A 22,464-nucleotide genomic window follows, 5' to 3' on the forward strand; every position below is an offset into this window, starting at 1 on the left:
AAGCTCACAAAGTACCCTATTTGTTTTTCTATGTGGATTTCAGAGTTAAGTAAAAGGGAAACTACTGGGGAGGTAAAAAAAGGGAGGGAATGTATGAACAGGAAGTAAAGAGGATGAATGGGATCCAAGTACTATATCACAAGCATGTGCAGGAATGTAACAATGAAACCAACCACTGCATAGTAAATATACACTAACAAAAACATGAAAAGAAATTCCTTCTCAGTTACTAAGCCACTTTTTTATAAAGAGTTTGTTTAAAGGGAATTTGGGAATTATCTGAGCTAACTTCTGGTCAACAGGAAAAGTTACAGTCAGTAAATCATCATTCTGATCAAAAATAAATACCAAATATCAAATTTACCTTTTGTAGCAAATCTCATGAATAGTCTATTTCCTTTAGCAAGTTTGTTAGCTGGACGAAGATCATTTCTTAACAGAGACTCTTCTTCCACCTGAGACAACGTGTCCAACTTAAAAAGAAAACATTTCAACGTGAAAGTCCAAGCACTTTTCATGCTTTTTCTGCAGAGTTACTATTAAGAAAGCATTCTATCTGTTTGTTATACCCAACAGTGTTATAGTACTCACTCCTCTGGAGACCTCTTGAACTACCCTGCCTAAAAGAATAATCTTCATCACTTTCTATCTTTCATTATAAACATTTAAAAAATTATGTGTACACATGTCTGTGTGGAGTTGTGTGCACATGAGAGCAGTTGTCTGCAGAGGACGGAACAGCATTGGATGTCCTGTAGTGGGCAGTTGTGAGCCATCCCACATGGGTACTGGAAATCGAATTCAAGTCTTCTGCAGACACAGTATACACCATCTCTGCAGCCCTAATTCTCTCCCCCTTTACTGTCTCCATCGTGCTCACAGTGTCTCCTAACAGCATGTGACTGTGTATCTGTCTTTCCTTTTAGAATGTAGCATCTAGTGGGGTAAGGACTTTATTTTTCTTTTACTTGATATTATGTACCCAGAATTTGATATATAGTAAACACCATAACACCATTTCAATATTTAAACTTGAAATGAATATGCTTGGCTGGAGTCAGCACTTGCTTAGCATGTCTAAGGTCCTAGGTTTGGCCCAGCACCACACACACAAAATGTTTCAAACGAACACTACAAAATTTCTAACAAACCCTTGTTGCTTTTCCTTATTTTACTGGTTAGGCAACAAGTCATCACATTTCTTTTTTTTTTTTTTTTTTTTTTTTTGGTTTTTCGAGACAGGGTTTCTCTGTATTACTTTGGAGCCTGTCCTGGAACTAGCTCTGTAGACCAGACTGGACTTGAACTCACAGAGATCCACCTGCCTCTGTCTCCTGAGTGCTGGGATTAAAGAAAGGTGTGTGCCACCAACACCCAGCTCATAGTATTTCTTAATAAACCCATTTTCTCTTCTGCACAAGTATAAACACTATTCTAAGATTCCAAGATGAACAGTTACATCCACACAAACTAAAAGGCTAAGAGTCTGGTGTGCCTTTAGAAGGTTCCATGGTAAAAGCTAAACAAAGACCACAGCTTACTAAGTCTTTAAGTCTTACATTTAAAAAGACAGTAAGCATTTTTTTTTTTTTAAACAACAACACCTTCAGATATCTTTGCCCTATTACTAACCTCTACATCACTTGAATTCTCATCTTCAACTTCTCCTTCTTCAGTCTCGTCGTCATCTGAACTGTCTTCCTGCTTGTCTAAAATGGAGTGTGAGGGACAAGAGGAACCTTAATGTAACCTCATCTCATAAAATTTAAGTAGCCCAATGTTTTCTATTCCTATTGACGGATAAACCCAAGCATCATAATTGACCTCAGAAATATCTGGTAATACAGTGTTCATAATGCTCTATTCAAAGGTCCCAAACAGGTCAGTGTACAGAATGGGGAAGGGCAATGGGCCCCTTTGAGTGTAGTTACCTTTCTTGTTTTTCTCAGACGACTTGTCTTCACTGGTATCTCTGCTTCTTATCTTATCCTGAGCTGGCAGAGAGCTCATATTAATGAGAGCTCGTGTGGCTGTCATCTCATCTAGCCAAACCACATTACCTAAAATAAAACATCACACATTCAAGTGTAAGTTTTTTAAAGTGGATTTCACATCAGGTTCGTTGCCACAGCCTCACTGGCTACAGATGTCTGTCAGTCAATGTAAAAACCAGCTCATGAAAAAAGTATAAAAGTGGTCGATAAAATGTGTGATGAACATCATCTAAAGCTACATTCCCAAACCCAATTCCACAAAAATAATTGTTCTGTGCATATGAACTGCTTGAAGCCAAATGTGGCAAGCACACACTTAACAATCCCAGCACTTGGCAGGCAGAAGCTGAAGGATTTCCAGTGCTAGACCAGGCTGGGCTAGTGTAAGTAAGACCTACCCCAAGAAAACCCTCCTGGAACACAATGACAGCTATGTAAGTATTATCAGGGTAGCTTTTTTTCTCCTAGGCTAAGAACAGAGGTTAAGAACAAACAGTTTGGGCCATAATTATTTAAGAACTCTTTAAAAATCATAACAAAAGTATACTAAACAGAGTATGTGAGTATACTTACAGGAGGTATCATCCAACCACTCAATGTGAGCTGGAGGATACTCTTTGAAATAGGAAAAGATATCCTGGGTACTCATCTCATCTACTCCACAAATGTAGATGGTCTCCAGTCTCACTTTGGGGATGGCTACAAAACAAAATAAAGACAGTTTTCCTACCTGCTAGGTACAGTTTGCTAGCACTTCTTTTTTGTACTTCTCTTCTGGTATGGATCTTTAGTTTCACAAAAATACAAATCTCCTCATACACAGGTATTCACAAAAACAAAAACAAAAAACAAAACAAAACAAAACAAAAAACCTTTTTCGTTTTTGTTCTGCTTTGGTTTTGAAACAGGGTTTCTCTATGTAGAACAAGCTACCTTGAACTAAGCATCCTCCCTCAGCCTTCAAAGTGTTGGAACTGCAAAAGTTTGCTGCCCTGTTCAACAAAATATTAAGTATCATCACATCTTTTTAGCGACAAAACCACTGTCTAGTGAGATGTCAAAAGATATTTTTACTTTGTATGTGTGTATGTCCTGTTTTGCTTTTATATTTTATTTTACCTTGACCAAAAGAAGGCTGAGGAGGAAAGGGTTTATTTGGACAGGTTATATAGTCCATCTTAAAGGGAAGCCAGGGCAGGAGTTCAGAGCTGGAATCTTGAGGCAGAAACTAAAGCAGAGACCATGGGAGAATGCCACTTACTGGCTTGCTCAGCTAACTTTCTTATTACAGGTCAGGCCCACCTGCCCAGGGATGGCACCTCCCACTGTGGGCTAGGACCTCCCATATCAACTAGCAATCAAATAAAGGGAAAAAAAAAAATACTGGGGAGGTATACCCATTGGTCAATCTGATGGAAGCAATACCCTTAATAAGAGTAATTTTTCCAGCAGGGTTTGGTGGCACAGACCATCAATCCCAGCATTTGGAGGCAGAGGCAGGTGGATCAGTTTGGGCCTGCCTGGTCTACAGAGAGAGTTCTAGGACAACCAGAGCTACACAGAGAAGCCCTGCCATGAAAGCAAAAGAATTCTCTTTCCAAATGGCTAGCACTTCTTTACAATGGTTTAGATAATGGATCTAGAAGAGGAAGAATCTGAAACAATATTTATTTCAAAGAACACAAAACAAGAAGGTAAGGTCAACTGCATTAATATTTACCATTGAACTACATTAAGCAAGTGATGTGACTCAGAATAGCCATTCAGGGCTCAGATTGAGGAAATAGAGCAATGGTAAAATACATGGCAGTTCTTTCTACAAGATCCCATAGGACTGACCATGGAACTGGACAAGTTGATTCTGAAATGATATATATTGGAGAGTAATACCCAACAGTGGACATAATACTTCAAGAAAGAAGCACCTCCATCCTCAGATGCATCAAAGCATGAACACTAAAGAAACTGTAACATGATACTAGAGTCAAGAACTCTTACAAATCACTGGGCATGATGGCGCCTACAATCCCAGCACTTAGAATACTGAGGCAGAAGGACTGTCAAAGTTCAAAGCTAGATGGGCTCTTAACCTCTGTGCCATCTCTCCAGCCCCACCCTCAGGATTTTTTTAATCCCAGCAAATACTTACTGGTGAAAGCCGGGCAACAGTGAGCAGAGACTTGTGCAGGAAGGGAAACAGCGACAGATTTAGCCCATAGGGTCAAGGGAGTCTCAGTTCCTTGAACTAAAAGCTATGATTTTAGAAGACTATGACAAGTCAAGAGATGGTTCCACAGAACAAAAAAACAAGAGACCCAGGCTTGGTGGCACATGCCTTTAATCCCAGCACTGGAGAAGCAGAGACAAATAGGTAGATCTCTGAGTTCAAGGCCAGCCTGGTCTATATAATGATATCTAGGCCAGCCAGGACTATACAATGAGACCCGTACCTCAAAAGAAAAGAAAAAAAAAAGAAAGAAAAAGGAAAAAAGGAAACAAAAAACAACTCCCAGTAATGGAAGAAGAAAAAGTCTGGGTGTTAGAGAAAATACATATTTGTTCATATGTTAAAATGGACTGAGTCAAGCAGAGGAAAAAAGTAACAAAACTCAGTATCAACAACATCATAGTATGCACTAACCAAAACAAACAAACAAATAAACAAAACAAAACAAAAAACCCACAATACTAAAAAAGAAAACCTACAAATTAAAAAAAGGAGTTTAAACACAAAAGAAGAGTCAAAGAATAAAAAAATTCTGGCTAGAGATGTTTATTTTAACTTAGCACAATAAGATACATATTAACAACGAACAATTTTCTTCAAAAGAAGCAGGTAAAAAGCCAAACTTAGTGGCATAAGCCTTAATCCCAGCCACTAAAGAGGCTGTACTTCAAAGCCAGCCTGCATGACGTCTTGACTCAAAATAAGAAAACAAGAACTGTGGACATAGCTCAGTGGAAGAACACTTATCTAGCATGTGCATGTGGTTTGTCCTCAAAAGAAAACCAAATTGCCAGAAGCACAGCCCACCAGAGATAAGGATTTCACAGAGGAATAGCAATGGAAAAGGCCCTCACCTTGCTGGCAATGTCATTGTAAAGTAAACAAAGCCAAAGGTGTCGAGACTTACAGCAAGGGATGATAGAGATGAGTGCTGAGGGACAACTGTACTAGAAGATGGGAACCGCACATTCACTCAGTGTTGCTCACAAGCCAGGCACTGGGTCTGTCATCTTGGATGTTCCAACAGGAAAGAGAACCAATAACATCAAGTAGACAAAAATTCAAGTCTTTGGGAAAGCAGATTTCAGAAAACCCAAAGGAAAAAAGTCAACCCTCAGGTCTCAGATTAGAATGATTAAAACAAAGTCAGTGGCTCTAATACAGTAAGCGTATGAAATGGCTCTAAGAACCAACCCTGCTGGTGCATGTATAGATGAACCAGCCCCAACATTGTGAGCATGGGCAGAGAAGAGACACCCTACCACCACCCCACCCCGCGTCCTGCTGCCCATCAACACCTGAGGCAGGTGGTAAAGTTGGCCCTGTGGTCACAAGAGAGGGAGAGCTATCCTTGACAACCCAACCCAACCTCCCAACCCCCCAACACCCCACCCCCTCCAGCTACAACACTTGGGAGAACAGTCCCTGCACCTAGCCTGGGCAACAAAATAGAGGCAACACTATTGGTGGAGGTGCTGGTAAGCCAGCCCAAAGCAGTGAGTGTGAAAGACCTAGCCCACCATCTGTCATATGGTGACATGGGCTATTTGAGAGACGCCCTTCTCTCTACCCCCATCAATGCTGAGGCACATGGGAGAGCTGGCTCTATGGTCATAAAAGTAGGAGAGCTGCCTGCTCTCCTGAGTGTGTGTGTGTGGGGGGGAAGCTGACCCTGAGAGCAGGAGAACTGGCCCCACTTCTTGCTCACTGCTGCAAGAGTGAATTAGCTGGGGTAATGCTGGAGAGCTCATCCTGCTGGTGAGGATAGGAGAACTGGCAGGAAGACCAACGCTACAGCTGCCCAGACCTAGAACCAGGGTTATGAGTTGGCCCACCCCAACATCCACCCCATCTATGATCTGCTGAAGCACATAAAGGGACCTGACCTACAGACCAAAAGTTGCAAGATCTACACAACACAGGGCAATAACAGGTTATCCTAGAAGAGTCCTAGTGAGGGCCCAGCATTGATAGTGTAGTAGAAACCAGAGGCCCAAACAGATCAATGACTTTGCAATGAACACTATATGGACAAAGGGATTTACTGCAAAACTCAATGTGTCACACTGCAGCTTCCATGATGAAATTTATTTTTTCCCATTTTTCTCTTAAATTTTGTTTTATTTGGGGGGGGCGTACAGAGCAGATGGGAAATGAATGGGATCAAGATAATAATGTAAAATACATAGAACAAATAAAAAGTTAAAAGGAAGGAAGGAAGGAAAGAAGAAAAAAAAAGGCTTCTTTTTTCTTTTGGTTTTTCGAGGCAGGGTCTCTCTGTGTAGCAGGCCTGGTCTACAAGAGCTACTTCCAGGATAGTTTCCAAAGCCACAGAGAGACCCTGTCTCGAAAAACAAAAACAAACAAACAAACAAAAGCCACATTAGCACTGAGGTGAGTACAACCTATCAAACATGCACGGGAGAGGAAAGGGTCAATTACAAATGACAAAGGGAAACATTCACACAGTGATAGAAAATGCTGATGCTAGACTGTTAGGAAGCAGAACTCTACAAAGGGAAACATAGAAACAAAGCCCATTCCCAAAAAGACTATTAGCAAACACACATCAACTTGGCAATGATGGAGTGTGGGCACACTGCAGGTAACTTGTCATCTAACTCCACTTTCCAAATACTCCTTAGTGAGTAAAAGTGATTGGTCAAACATCTAATGAAGACCATGCTTCCACAACAGCATGAATGGGCCTATCAAAAGGGCTGAAGCTACTTGGGTATAGTGGCACCTTTAATCCCAACATTCAGGAGGCAGGGGCAGGTGATTTCTGTGAGTTCCAGGCTAGCCGGTTTGCATAATGAGTGGACAGCCATAGCTAGTGAGACTCTGTCTCAAAAAACAAACAACAACAACGAGAAGGTGCTGACAGCTTTCTTTCTCATTAAGTGTTTGCTCCAAGAGAGAAGAGGCAAAACTGCTGATCTGTTTTGCTGTTCCACTGATAGCACAAGAAACACAAAAGAAAAACAGCATAAGAGCCATTTCCATAGAGTCAGACCTTCCAGTCCAGAGTTACATCCCAGCATGCTGACTTCAGAATTAGGCAATAATCTCTAAAAGGAGCAGGGAAAGAGAAGTATCTTGAAGCCTTGAGAAGGACTAACCCCACACTGATGTAGAGAAGAGGAAATTCCCAAATCACAGACTGCAAAGCTTATTGTCAGTCTGAAATTTAACAACATCAGCTTATTAAGCAGCATCTATAATTTCTTGAGACACCAAACCTTTTCTGTAAGAAATGACATGAGTTTAGTAAGAAAAATGCCACACTAGACTCATGGTTTTGGTGTTTGTTTGTTGACAAGATTACTAAATCAACAAAATTCAAAGAATACCAAGGACGCTGTTTCATTAAGAGTCAATGTGTACAGTCCAGGAAAACAGTGCATCTTTTCTCTGCAGGAGATGGAACTACATGGTTCAACTCAGCTGACAAATGGATCAAGAAAAAGAGACTACATGGATTTAAGGTGGAGAAGATGCAGAAAGGAAGACAGTTAAAAGAGATAAAAGGCATATAACAGATAAAAGATGTGATAGTGCAACCCTATAATCACAGCACATCACTCAGGAGGTAGAAGAGGCTCAGAAGTTCAAATAACTCCTGGGCTGAAGACAAGTCTACTGTCATGACTGGCATAAGGGAGAGGATAAGGAACAACAAGACTGCCACTCAATACATATAGTGTATCCAGAGTTTACATAGCACCTTAGGTAGGACATTTAGAAACTGGAGAGAGACAGGAGACCAGAAAGACGTGTCATACAAAAGAAAGTTGTTCAGGGCCAAATGAGGTGGCTCACACGAGTAACCCAGTACTTAAAAGACTAAGGCAGGAGGACCACCTGAGGCCAACCTAGATTCTTCTTTGAGTTCTAGACCAGCTGAGCTATTCTAATACCTTGTCTCAAAAGAAAAAAAGAAGGGGAAGTGAAGCCATATTCTATCACATGAATGGTCATTGTACAAAGGAGCAACGTACTTAACATGTTTTCCCTAGGAGTCATGCAGCAACTACCAGACAGAAATTCCTGGAGAGCAATGTTCCACATAGGGAAATATCCTAAAACAAAGCTGCCTGCCCCATGATTCTCACACAATCTCTGGATGCCAAAGGGCCTGAAGTATTGGGAAGGAAGCTGGTTTAAATGACCTAGAAGGTTCTTCCCAACCATGAAAGCTCTGATCCTAGAGACATGAGGACCAAAGCTATTTAGCAACAAGACATCCAAAAGTAGAAAATCCCTTTTGAAGCATAATAGACACAGCCTGTCTCAAGTTATATCCTTGAATGCTAGCAAAATAGGAACACAGATTTCCAGTCAGTCCAGCCTTCAAGCACAGCCGTGTTATGGACATGACTGTGTAACCTCAGGCAAGTTTCTCAACTTCTCAGCACTTCAGTTTTCTCATCAGTAAAACCCTCGGGGAATTGCTAAAAGAATAAACTAGCCACAAAGCAGAGCAACTGCAATTCAGTAAGCATTTAATAGTGGTATTATTGTTGATATTAATAAGAAAAAACTGCATGACATCTGGTGTACTTGTGAGTGTGAATATACTTATTTCAATTCCCCTAAGACTGGACTGCTCAGCTGAATGCCAGATAATTAACATCAACTGGACTGGACGCCTACTATGTGTCAAGCACCAAAGAGCTACGACGTTTTGTAGGACTCTGACAATTCTGTCTGTCTTCCAAGAGGTCATAGTGGCTAGACAATTTGTCCAAGCTACAGAGCTACAAAAAGAGTGTGAACCAAGATAACTGGGTTTTAAAACTTTCACTCAAAACCAATGGTTCCCAATCCTGTCCAATCCTGACTCCACATTGAAATTACCTAGGATATACAAAAACAATAGTTACTTCTAAGGCTTATCCAACCCTATCTATGCACAACTCTAGCTTAAATGGATGGCAGTATTCCCCAGGGTTCAAGGACATCATTTAGGCCATCTTGCCTAAGGTTCATTTTCAAGTTGCACTATAAAATAAGCAATATTCCCCAGCTAATGTTCAAGCAATGCTTGCAAAGCTGAGCATACTGGCCCAAACCAATAAACTCAGAGGCAGGCAGACCAAAGTTTAAGGCTAGCCTGGGCTACATGAGATTCTGCCTAAGGCAAAACAAAAACTAGGCAGAAACTTAAGATTCTGATTGATTTTCCATATGACTAAAATTAAATCCCAAAACAATCCTATTAATAACATAGGTATTGTTTTCTCATTTTGTGGACAAGAAATATGAGTCTTAAAAAGGTTCAGTAACTTGTCCCAGTCACAAAAGAACCGGTACTAGATTCCATGAGGGTTTGTGACCCTAAAGGCACCAACAGAGGAGGGGGTTTTGAGTACAAAATCAGTGATGCTTCATGGAAGACAAACAAGCAGAGAGAAAAGCATGGCCAAGTATGACTGGGACTAGAAGGAAAAAGGTGCGGTAAAACATGGAGCTTTCAAAGCTGAGCTGTGAGAAGAGTCCAAGGTCTTCCTAGGACTACACTGTACTAGTCCATGACTGAGAAGCTATACAGCCATTCCTGGCCTTCACAGGGCTTTTCCTCATACTGAGATCCACTTAGGCCTAGAGCCCCAGAGCCTGCAAGAAAACTAACGTCATTCTCAACTCAAACTCAGAATGCTGAAAGAAGAGTAACCAGTTCTGCACACACACTACTTTGTCCCACTAGGACTGACTAAAGAGTGACATGGTCTAGAACTATGGAATTATATACTCATTACATATAAAAGTCACATATATAAAATTATACCAATAGACCAAAAGTATTAAAAGTAAGGTTAAGTGTTAAACATAGGACTGGTGAAATATGGCTTAGAGAGTAAAGGCACTTGCATCTAAGTCTGACCACCTGAGTTTGATTCCCAGGAGTCACAAAGTAGGAAAGAAACATCTCCCTAAAGTTATCCTCAGATCTCCACACACAGGCTGTGCTACATCCACTCATTCTCTCTCTCTCTCTCTCTCTCTCTCTCTCTCTCTCTCTCTCTCTCTCTCTCTCTCTCTCTCTCACACACACACACACACACACACAACAAGAATATGTTTGGTTTGGTTTTTTTTAAGTAAAGTGTAAGTCTTTAGAGTCAGATAAACCTAGGTTGAAATCCTGGTTTTTTTCAATAGCTCTGAGCAATGCATTAAACTTCTACAACTTGTTTCTTCCTTTGTAAAATAAAGATAATAATATATTTCTCAGAGGGTTACTATGAAAAACAAATACATAATGTGCTTAACCCACTTCCATAAGAAAACAGGTTCCCAACAAATAGCAGCCACTCTTTCTACCATCCATCAGGTTTATGAACTTCTGCTTTCATCAACCAAGCAGGACTAAAGGGACACAAATAGCACCAGAGCTTCAACATGCATTAAGAAGGCTGATTCCTGAGCCCTTTAGGAATACCAATATTTGTAAGTACAACAGAGATGCCTTTTGTATTCATACATTTAGATTAGCAGGTAATATTAAGAATGCAGGCTCACTCCAGGGAAATGCTCCCTTTTTATAAATTGCTTTGCTATCGAGTATGGTTTACCCCGTAATCGTAGAACTCCAGAGGTAGAAGCAGGAAGACCATGAGTTCAAAATCATCTTCAGTTTGAAACCAGTCTGGGCTGCATGAGATGTTGCCTCAAGCAAGCAAACAAAAAATGAGTAATTGGGCTAAGGATGTGGTGACCTGACTTGCTTAGGCTTACACCAAGGTGTCTCAGCACCAAGCACCACAAACAAACAAAAAAAAAAACCCACCACTATCAACTGCCTTGCTGTGTGTTCTAGGGAGCAAAATACCTTAATAAAATAGATTGTAATTGGTTTAGGTCTTTTTGACAATAATTACTGGAAGATCTGCATATACTATACATTGATACTATCTATAAAAGTCCCCACCATTTCCCAAAGTGCTCCAATTGCCCTAAAAGAAAGTGTCACAGTGGGACACTTCCACTGTTCTTAAAAGCAAAGAAAGGCCAACTATCATCACTATGATGAAAGCAGATGATGAGGAGGTTCACAGAGGCAGAGAAGCACATCTCAACTCTGACACAAGCCTCCCTTGACCTTTGTTTCATTGTTCTAGCTCTAACCGAGAAACTTCTGACAGCATCTCATCTTTACACAGGTGATGGGTATCTGGATGAGGACTGGACATACAGGACAAAGCCAGAAACATGAAGTGATAGCAGAGAAAAGTTAGTCTAAGAATAATATGAAAAAGGTGGTTTCCCCAAACATATTGTACCTTTCTTCATCATGTCTCGATCTAAGGCTACATTTCTCTGGGCAAGATTTACTTCTGCTCGAAAGTGGAAGCGCTTGGCTCGCTGTTCTTTCTTTTCAATTGCTTCCTAGAAGAACAAAAAAGTCAAAGAGGTAAAAGGAAGATGAGGAAGGCTAAATCATAAATTGCATGTTACAACCTTAAAGTAAATTAGAAGAAATAAGCAACCTGTGTCTTGAATGTGTTTTGCAGTGACCTGGACATGCACAGTTTACAGTAGCCCTATTGAAATCATCTCCATTCTATCACAGCCTATGACTGCACCCAGAACATAGTAGGAACTCAATTAATACTTGTTTATAAAGTTTTCTTTCTGATACTTCATGTATATCAGCAATCATGCCAAGAAGTTACAACAAATAACCTCAGCTTCTCAAATTTCCTAGTGCAGAAATGGAGATACAAAAGTGGAAAAAGGTTTGGAGAAAATATTTCCACTAGCTAAGAGCACATCTGATCCAGTACTATTTCTAGGAACCCCACAACTACCATATCATTTTACGATGTCTGTGCACAGGGTAATCACGCCTACTATGCTCTTCCACATTATGTCTGCTTTATTGGCCCACTCCCTAAAAGCCACACCCCCCATTTAAAAATAACACCAGAGCAAAAAACACTGTCTTCTCTATTCTAGTCTTATGGGCATGGAATTGCCTGTTTTCATTTTTAAGTGACAAAGCACATTGACACTTTGCAAAAAAAAAAAAAAAAAAAAAAAAAAAAAAATCAGCTTTGTAGATTTCTTCCAAGAGTGAAAATAAATTCAAGAACCCTTCACTAACTGTAATCAACTGAAGGTCTGACTAAACAAAGCTTGTGGCACTGAAGAAGCAGCAATGCTTCTGTTATTTCCTAATAGTTATGCTTGTTTTTACCCTGAAGTCTTCCTAGCACAAACAACAATCTACTTTTGTTAGCATGTGTGTGTATGTGTGTGTGCTATAGTGTGTAGGAGGAACATGTGCTGAGATTACAGATGCAAACACACTCCCATGCAGTTTTTTACCTGTGTGTTAAAGATCTGAACTCAGGTCTTCATGCTTACAAAGAGCACTTTAATAACTGAGCCATCTCCCTAGCCAAATCCTTTAGGAACAATTTAAGTACAAAATCCTTTCCCCCAGGTACCTGTTTCATGTACTAGAAAATGATGTAGGGTTAGAGCAGTCTACTTCTTAATTACAATGAGAACATTTTCACTCTGTACTATTTTCTCAACTAGAAGATGCTCAGCTTTCTTTTGGCCTTTAAGTAATCTGAAATAAACTGAGACAGAGAAACTATAAAAAGCCAAGTATGACATACTTATTTTTAATCTTGTTCTTAAACATCCAATATATAGATATAGATTATTATTTAAAATTTAAATTGGACCTAGAAAGATGGCTCAGCAGTTAAGAACATTAGTGGTTCTTATAGAGGACCTGGATTCAGTTCCCAGCACCCATACAGTATAGCTCACAAGTGTCAGTAACTCCAGTTCCAGGGATCCAATACCTTCTCCCGACCTCCACAGGTACCAGGCATGCACATAATAAATGTAGGCAAAACACTGATATACATACAAAACAAAAAATATAATTTGAGAGCCAGACAGTGGTGGCACACACCTTTAATCCCATCACTTGGCAGAGGCTGTGAGTTCAAGGCCATCCTGGCCTATAGAGCTAGTTAAAGGACAGCTATGGCTGTCACACAGAGAAATTCTATCTTGGGACAGGGGAATTGAAGCTGGGTGCCACATGCCTTTAATCCCCACACTCTGGGAAGCAGAGGCAGGCAGAGCTCTGTGAGTTCAAGGCCAGCCTGGTCTATAGAGAGCATTCCTGGATAGCAGGGATATACAGAAAAACCCTGTTTCAAAAATAACCTGAAAAAAAAATTTTTATATGTAATATAAATATGTATAGTTGAAATTGAAAATTTGTTTCAAATTGAACTGTACACAGTTAGATCAGGAAGAAAAAAGGTCTGAACTGAATTAAAGCAATTTACTGTTTATCACATGGATAATAAGAGGCTTCACTCTGAGGTATTACAACTAAAATGGTACAATGTTAACACTCAGCAAAAGGCAATATTGTCAGATGCTGGAAATAATTCAGTTGGCAAGGCCCTTAAAGCTTAAACACACACACAACTAGAAAACCCAATTTTCTATGTTGGCAACCAGTCAGGAATAGACATGTGCCAAGGGCTTATTTACACGTTGGGTGCTTTTAATATTTTTATAGATAGTAGAAAGAAAACTCATTATTTTAAAGAGTGCAAGTAAGTATCCAAGTAAATATTCCTGAGGCCAGGAACATGGCATGATGCTGTGGGTAAAAGTGCTTATCACGTAAGACTGACAACCTGAATCTGGATTCCTGGAATCCATGGAAAAAGCCAGACACTGTGCACATGTCTGTAATTCCAGCACTCATAGCAGAGCAGGAGATAGGAGGCAGATATGAGATAGGCCTGTAGGCCAAGTAGCCTAAAGTATGTGATATAGTGGCTAACAATGAGAGAGAGAGAGAGAGAGAGAGAGAAACCTGCCTCAAAAACAAGATAGGAGGGGGATGGAGAGACAGCTCAGCAGTTTAAAACACAGGCTGTTCTTGCAGAGATCCAGGTTCAGTTCCCAATATCCACAGGGCAGCTACAACTATCTGAAACTCCAGTTCTAGGGGATCTGAAGCCCTCTCTAGACCTCCTCAGGCACTAGGTCTATGTGGTGCACTTACACAAATGCAGGCAAATCACTCATCTATATATACATACATACATACATATATATACATATATATCTAAAAAAATATTACTAATAATACTAGTAATAAAAAAAGATGGGACATGAGAACCAACACCTGAGGCTATTCTCTAACTTCCATGTATGTGCTATATCATGGACACACTCTTACATACACACATATACATCGTATATAATATTAAAATAAGCATTCCCAGTGCAAGCTCATTCTTGAAAATGGTTAAGCACAGGCATCCTAGTATAGTGATTATCTTTTCATGGATACAAACAAATGCTGCCTGGATGTCTTCAGGATATACAAGGGCATCCTTGGGTAGATATTTGATAATATGCTATATACACACAACAAAAGAAAAAAGTAGGCAAAGAATATTTTCTAGCATCCTTGGGTAGATATTTGATAATATGCTATATATACACAACAAAATAAAAAAGTAGGCAAAGAATATTCTCTACCCTGTAAACTCTAAGGACCAAGTATTAATTTTGTCTGCCTATCAAACCGAATAATCAGGTCTGTCTTACCTTGGAGGTAACATCAATTCCAGTGATGAAACTGCCAGCTTTGTTTTCATATCTTCTGCTTGTGTCCTAACAGAAGAAGAAAGATGAGAAATTCTGGGAGAAAAATCCACAATGAAAGGCAGTCTGATATCCAGCCCTTTTTGAAGTCATTCTTTCCAGCAGCCCTTCTCCACCCTAACACCTGTATTTTCAGGAAGTCCGTCTCTGAGACGCCACATTAGCAATAAACAATTCTAACAAAAAGTCTTCTCCAGACCCCAGACAGGAACCTGTTCAAAATGTTGAGTAAATCTGTCAACTGAACATTATCTATAGAAAGGGAAATTTAAAGCATTTGTGAAAAATGTTAAAAATGAGAGAGTCAAAGCAAAGGACAACCAGCCTACAGGCCACAACCACAGAGAACCTAGGTAACAAAGAAACTCTAAGAGAGACATACATGGGTCTGACTAGGAAGGAGAAAAGGACAAGCTCTCCTGAGTAAATCAGGAACATGAGGCGCAGGGGGAAGGGTGGAAGTGGAGAGGTGGGGAGGGGGGATAAACAGCTCAATAAAAAAAAAAAAAAAAAAAAAAAAACAACGAGATAGTCACTTAGTTCTACCCAACCCAGACTGGACAAATTCCCCATGAAATGCCACTAGGTGGAGCAAATGACTCCACAAAAATGCATGAAGTCCTAGATCTGAGAAAAATACAGCCCAATACAATGAAAAAAGGAGGGGACTCGGATAGTGAGGACTGAAGTCTCAGCTTGCATTCAATACCTTAGACACCTTTGAGCCTTGCCTAGTCCTATGCTGTCTGCCTGTTTGTCTGACTTCCACTCTCCCATTTGAGCTTAATGTATCCCAACATTTCTCCAACAAAACAATCTTGTTTCTAACTCAGAGGAGCTGTGCTTGCTGTCTCCCTGCTAGGAAATGCTCCCTTCCAACTGACACGGTTGCCCCTTCTTGTCATGCAGGGTTAAGGTTAAATCTGACTATCTCAGGGGACTTCCTTATGCACCTAGACACACAAGGACTGCTTCACACACCGTCTGGTCTCTGTACTTTCTATTCTATTAACAGGATGTGTTTTCTCCATAGTACTTAACACAAAAGGAAACTACTTATCTATTTGTGTCCCCTACTAGGGCAAACTCCAAGAGGGTGTCTAATCTTAAACACCTAGGATGATGTCTAGCCCACAGTGGGGGGGGGGGGGTTGATACTTAAACCAAATGAATGGGTATCAGCTAAGTTACAAATGAAGTAAAATCTAGACATAATGTGGGAAAATACGAAACTTGCTGTTGTGTTGTTACAAAAATAATTGCCATTTGTCATCACTATCTAAGCCTTTAACTCATAACGTCAAATGTGTAAGTAAGACTTGTTATCGTGTAATTAAGCGGGGGGGGGGGGTCATGTTGTGTGAGAAAATCGAGCTATCCAGGCCTCAGACTAGCTTTAAAAACAGGGCACATGACTACCAAACCACAAGCAAAACAGTCCCCATACCCACTGTGGTAAAACATAGATCAATTGTCCCTGAGCATCAGAAGCCGGCACCACCGAGTAGGTGCAGTGAAGGTGCGCGGGGACATGATGACACTCACCCACAACACCAACACACGAGTGTCTGCTGCTTGACAGGTCTGGCCCTCTCAAGCGACGAGCGAAAGTCATGTTTAACAGCCACTAACTCCGCTGGGGCAGGACCCAGCTGGAGACCTGGATGCCAGCGCCACCTAACACTTCCTTCCAGAGCTGCTCCAGGTTCTGTTCCCGCCCGCGGCTCCCTTTTATCTCCAGCCGAACACAGCTCATCGCTCCGGGCCACCGGCCGAACACCGAGGGGCAGCGAGAGGGGTGTCCCCAACTCTCGCGCCGCCCTGCGCCTCCTCCAGCGCTCTCTGCACCCATTTCCGGGCGGGCGCCCGGGTGTCCCTTCTCTCGCTCCGGCTCTCTCCGGGTCAAGCGCGGCCCCCGCCCTTCGGCGCTCGCGCCCCTCTCCGGGTTCTCGGACTTGCGCCAGCGCCGCGGTCCGCCACCTCCCCGCCTCGCAAGGGACACTCGCTCGGCGACCTCCTCCTCGACCCCCCGCCCCTCGCCCGTACCGGGAGCAGTTCCTTTAGCGAGCGCCGCACCGGCACGATTTCCAGCTCGCCTTCCTCCACTTCCATGGGCTCCGGCTCGCCACGCTCCAAGCCGGAGTCCACCTCGGGCGACGGAAGCCCCAAAGTCGGGGGCCCAGCCGGGGCCTCTGCCTTCACAGACACTCGCAGGCCGCGAACGGCCGCCATAGTTGCCAGCCGGCCGCACCACAGAAAGCCCGCCCCTCACAACCCGCCTCCTAGAGCGCCGCCGCCGCTAACCACAGAGGAGCGCCGCCATCAGCCAGAGCGTCACCCGTTTCTACCAAAAAGCTGTCCTTATCTCTGGCGCCCCCTGGGTGGCCCGGGAACCTGGGGCCGGCCTAGGGTGGGATTTCCCGAGGGGGCGGAGCCAAACCGAGACGGAGGAGGGGCATCGTCTGAGGTTCCAAAACACCTACATTTTGAGGACCACACTCATAACTACTGAGCAACTATGTGCCCAATACTTCCAAGACTTGAACCCTTACAACTCTACGAATAAGATTGTATTACGAACTTCATTTCACGTAAGAGAAAACTGGGGCAGAGTTTTCTCAAGGTATAGGCTATTTAAATGATTACCTGGATCTGAACCTCGACAATCGGGCTTCAGAGCCCAGAATGAACTATACAGACTCTATCATCTCTTGGCGATCTGAACCTTTACGAACCTTGTCCCTGTCAAGTCTTCCAGTTCCTGAGACATCTCATGTAGTCAAAAAAATTTAAGACCGGGTTCCAGCATAGGGTTATATGCATTTAATCCCAGCACTTGGAGTCAGAGGTAGGTGCACCTCTATGATTTCCAAGCCATGCTAATCTACTTAGTGAGTTCCAGGCCATCCAAGGCTCCAAGGTGAAACCCTGCCTAAATTTAAGCGGGGCATGGTGGTGCACGATTGTATTCCCAGCACTTGGGAGATAAAGGCAGGATTAGGAATTCAAGGTTATCCTCCAACATAGCTAGCTTGAGGCCAGCCTAAGTGACAGAAGACCCTCTCTTAAAGGGGGAGAGAGCTCCAAGATAGTAGTGATCTACCCAAAGGACAGAGACAGACCTTAGACCCCATTTTCTCGCTTCTGGGGCCTCTACCCATCAAAGACTTCACAATGTTTTTAATAAGATCATGGCTGGGAAAGAAGGGCTTCTTGATTTGTAATGAGTGCTGATTTTGTCTCCTCCTGTTTCACCTTTAGCTAAGTCTAGGTCCTCTCTAGACCTGCCTCTCAAGGCCATGGCATATCTGAGCACCTAAAAATCTATTTACATTTACATTTAGAAATAGAAAATTCTATTTCTAAAACAGAAAAACACAAGAATCAGACACACCAGGGTATTCTTTCTTCCTTTTTTAAATTAGAAACACTCCTCCCATGCCTCCCACCGACCCCCTCAACCCACCCACCCCCACTCCCCAAGGATAGTGGAGCATTCCATGGGGGATCATCAAAGTCTGTCACATCATTTGGGGAAGGGTTTAGGCCCTCCTCCGTGTATCTGGGCTGAAATAGTAACCCTCCATAGGGAACAGGCTCCCAAAGTCCATTTGTGCACTAGAGATAAATACTGGTTCCACTGTCAGAGGTCCCATGGGCTGTCAAGGCCTCCTGACTGGCACCCACAATCAGAAGGCTTGTTTCGATCCAATGCTGGTTCCCTAGCTTTACGACTGGGGTCCCACACCAGGGTATTCTTAGGCATGTCTCTTAACCTTCAAGTCTCAGTCCCTTCATTAGAAAATAGAACAACATACACCTCCAGGGAAGAAGGCAAGGGCTAAATGAGCTAATTGTATGTGGTATAAGGTTCAACAGAAGTGGTGTAGCACACCCAAGTTTTTCTTAAAATGGGCCTACACCATGGGACAAAGATGGAATTCCTTAAAAGGATAGCTTTGATTGAATGTAATGCAAAAGTAAGTACAAAATTAGGTAGGCAGAACAGAATGTGTTTCTCTCTCTCTCTCTCTCTCTCTCTCTCTCTCTCTCTCTCTCTGTACTGTCAATGGAACCCAGAGACTTGAGCATTCTAACAAAACCCTTTACCAATGAGCTATATCCCCAGCTCTCTTGTCTAGAGGCAGGATCTTGCCATGTTGCACTGGTGGGCTGCTCTCTTTGCAGCAGAAAATGACCTTGAATTTCTAATCTTCCTCCCTCCACCTCCAAAGAAGGAATTACAGGCATGTACCACTTCGCTTGGCTTCCAAGTATATATTTTAAAGAAATGTTTGTGTTTGGGATGGCCAGCTGTGGGTGACAGTCATGAACCCCACCATTACACTATCTCTCTGGGCCTATAGAGTGGGAGGTAGGAGAGGCAGCAGAAGCAGTTAATTACTCATCTACACAGGCCTGTCTCCCTCCTTAGAGAGTCTTGCAGCTTGACGATTCAATTCAGAAGGATTTGGTATTGCAGTTCAAAGAGGCTGTGGGGCAATCAGCACTAAGCTCCTAGGCTGCTCCCCAGACAGCCCTGACCTTTCTCTACTTGATCATCCAAGTCACTCTGGCTCCCTGTCCATGGTGTAGCCTGACGAAGTGAAGCCACAGAGAATTTTGGAGGTGGTAAAGAATAATTGTCAAAAAGTTACAATTAATGGGGCCGGGGAGATGGTTCAATTGGTAAAGTTCCTCCAGGACCTGGTTCATGAAAAGCCTGGCAAAGTGGTGAGCATCTAAAACCCCCAGTGCTGGGGGGAGAGGCGGGCAGAGGAAGGCAGATCCCTGAGCTCACTGACCAGCCAGCCTAGCCACATCTGGGAGTCCAGGTTCACTGAGACAGCCTGTCTCAAAAACTAAAGATAAGATAGTTCAGTGGTTAAAAGTGCAAAACGCTCTTACAGAGGACCCAAGTGTCTAAAAAGTGAGTAAGTAAATAAAGTGGAGGGAGTTAGAGAGATGGCTCCATTGGTTAAGAGTACATAATGCTCTTTTGAAGGACCCAAGTTCAGTTCCTGGCACCAATATCAGGCAACTTACAACTGCCTACAACCACAGCTCTAAGAAATGTGGTATCCTCTCCTGACCTCTGAATGCACTGTATTCACATAAACAAACCCACCCACAAACACATACACATAATTTTAAAACAAATTGAAAATATCTTTAGAAGTTGGGCATGGTGGCACACAGCCTTAATCCCTGCACTTAGGAAGCAGACCCAAGCAGAGCTCTGAGTTCATGGTCAGCTTGGTCTACAGAGTGAGTTCCAGGACAAGACAGGGCTGTTATACAGAGAAACCCTATCTCAAAACACCAAAACAAAAACAAAACTTTAGGGAATAACTAAGTGTTGAGTAATCAAGGAAGATGCTCGACATCAATCTCCATACACCCACATGAACACATACATACATACTTAAATACAAGCACATGCCCACACAGCTGAGCATGGTGGCTCACACCTGTAATCTTGGGGCTATCCTGAGCTATAAAAAAAGTAAAATAAAATATATACTGTTAAAGTTTAAAAAATTATGACTTTCAATTATAAAGACTTGGGCTCTATGTAGTTACTTTAACTGAGTTCTTACCCAGCACACACAAGGCCCTGGTTCAGTACCCAGCACAGAATAAACTAGGCATAATAGCACACAGCTGTAATCCCAGCACTCAAAGGTAGAGACAGGAAGGATGAGAAAACTCAAGGCCATTCTTGGCTACACAGAAAGTTTAAGGTCAGCTTGGAACACATTCAGGAAGAGGGGTGGTGAAGGGTGTTAGGGAGGGAGGGCCATTTAAGCCTGGAATTAAGAATCACTGACACCGCTTGGCAGTGGTGGTGCACGTTTTAATCCTAGCACTCAGAGGCAGATCTCTGTGAGGTCAGCCTCCAAAGCCACAGAGAAACCCAGTCTCAAAAAAAAAAAAAAAAAAAAAAAAAAAAAGATTCACTGAGACCTCAGAGGCCTAGTCCAGCCTTGTACTGATCATGTCTTCAGTAGGCACTCAGGACTCGGCACCACCTGGCTCCCCAGTGGCCATACTCTGCACTCAAGAAAGCAAAAGTTGTTTGGAGTGTGCTCATCTGTATATAATGAAGAGAACTCTGTAACCTGAGGTATGTGTCCCCTGGGAAATCTGGAACCCCATCAGTAGCTTCCAGCCCACATACCCAGCTGAACCATCATACAGGCTGAGTGAATGAGGAAACAGAGACCAGGAAAGGGTCTGCAGCTTTCAAAGCCTGCAGACATCCCATCCCCTGGTAGGCACCAGGGCTCCCTGAGGTACATTTATTTGCCTCCCAAACCTTTAGCCAGACCCAGTTACTGTGGCTCACTTCTCCTATGTGGTATAGTAGTTTCTATCTCTGGGTTTCCAAGATGTCTTTGCACATGTAGGGCTCACAGTTCTTCTGGGAGCTTGTGTGAAAAGGCCTAGGGTTAGCAAGCAAGAAACTCGGGCTCTAACATGGTACTTTTCTAAATCACATTTCTCTGGGCCTCAGTTGTCCCACCAGCGCGTGTGCTTAAAGGATTACTCGTGGGGAAATCACATCAACCACCTGTCATTCTTTTCGAAGTTCTCGGGACCCAACCAACCTTGCTTGAGAGTGTAATGGACTTTGACAGGCAGAAGTGGGGGTATGGAACAGAGAATGCCCAGGAGGGATGACACAGTGAGAAGAGGAAAATGAACTGGGGGGGGGTGTAGAACTGAGTCAGCAGGTACCCAGACAGCCAGCAGCAGGCCTTGGATACTGGAGTGGGGATTCTTACCAGGCAGCTAGTAAGGATAAGGGTCAGAGACCAGTGAGGTGACAGGTAAGGGCTGAAAGGACAGGGAGGGATTGGGAACAAAGCCCACTTATTGGTGTACATTTGACAAACTCTTGTCTGGCCACAATCCTCCCTCTGAAGAAGGCCTTGTACTTACTGTGCCTCACAGGAGCGTAGTGACCAGGAAGCAGCCAGAAACATTAAGGGCCTTCATTTTTCAGTCGGAAAAACTGGTCAGCAACTTGGACCAGCCTTTAGCTTGTTCACCTTCTTGGCCTTCAGCACTCCTTAGACTCTGATTTCATCCAGCTGAAAGTTCACAGATGGGCAAAGAGCAGCCCTTTAGGGCCTGCTGGGCAATAACTCCCAGGTTTCCCCATAAGGGGCTCATTCACTGAATATTTATTACAAGCTAGGTTTTTGCAAGAAAGACTCAAATTTACTGTCACCAAGACTCCATGAAAGTGCTGATAATATTTTCTTTGTTTTTTGTTTTGCTTTGCTTTTTGTTTTTTCAAGACAGGGTTTCTCTATATTGCTTTGGAGCCTGTCCTGGAACTCACTCTGTAGACTGTAAGCCACCACCTCAATTAAATTTCCTTTATGGGTCACCATGGTCATGGTGCTTCTTCACAGCATAGAAACGCTAAGATAGGTAGGTAGCCAAATTGTGTTCAAGCTCAGGACTGCCTGACCTCAAGAATGACACTTGATATCACTACCCTGGAGGGCCCTGGTGCTGAGGCTAAGAAGGCATGGGGAAGACACTGGGCAAGCCAGCTCCCCAGCT

At 42.7% G+C, this 22,464-nt stretch overlaps 1 protein-coding gene across 2 annotated transcripts in view; it reads right to left on the reverse strand.

Moving 5' to 3' along the window:
* Ncbp3 (nuclear cap binding subunit 3) overlaps positions 1 to 17,160 on the reverse strand; it is a 29,262-nt gene extending 12,102 nt beyond the window's left edge. The window contains exons 1-7 of one of the 2 annotated variants that reach the window (XM_051180057.1): positions 16,933 to 17,160; positions 14,830 to 14,895; positions 11,508 to 11,613; positions 2,568 to 2,693; positions 1,932 to 2,060; positions 1,633 to 1,709; positions 365 to 473 (exon numbers count right to left, since the gene is read on the reverse strand). In XM_051180057.1, coding sequence (XP_051036014.1) covers positions 365 to 473; positions 1,633 to 1,709; positions 1,932 to 2,060; positions 2,568 to 2,693; positions 11,508 to 11,613; positions 14,830 to 14,895; positions 16,933 to 17,118 — 799 coding nt within the window. In that variant the 5' untranslated portion in view covers positions 17,119 to 17,160. The remainder of the gene's footprint in view (positions 1 to 364; positions 474 to 1,632; positions 1,710 to 1,931; positions 2,061 to 2,567; positions 2,694 to 11,507; positions 11,614 to 14,829; positions 14,896 to 16,932) is intronic. The other variant, XM_051180058.1, reaches the window with a different exon arrangement.
* Between the last annotated feature and the right edge of the window lie 5,304 nt (positions 17,161 to 22,464).

This window comes from Phodopus roborovskii, unplaced genomic scaffold, assembly GCF_943737965.1.
Source record: "Phodopus roborovskii unplaced genomic scaffold, PHOROB, whole genome shotgun sequence".
Classification (NCBI taxonomy): domain Eukaryota; kingdom Metazoa; phylum Chordata; class Mammalia; order Rodentia; family Cricetidae; genus Phodopus; species Phodopus roborovskii.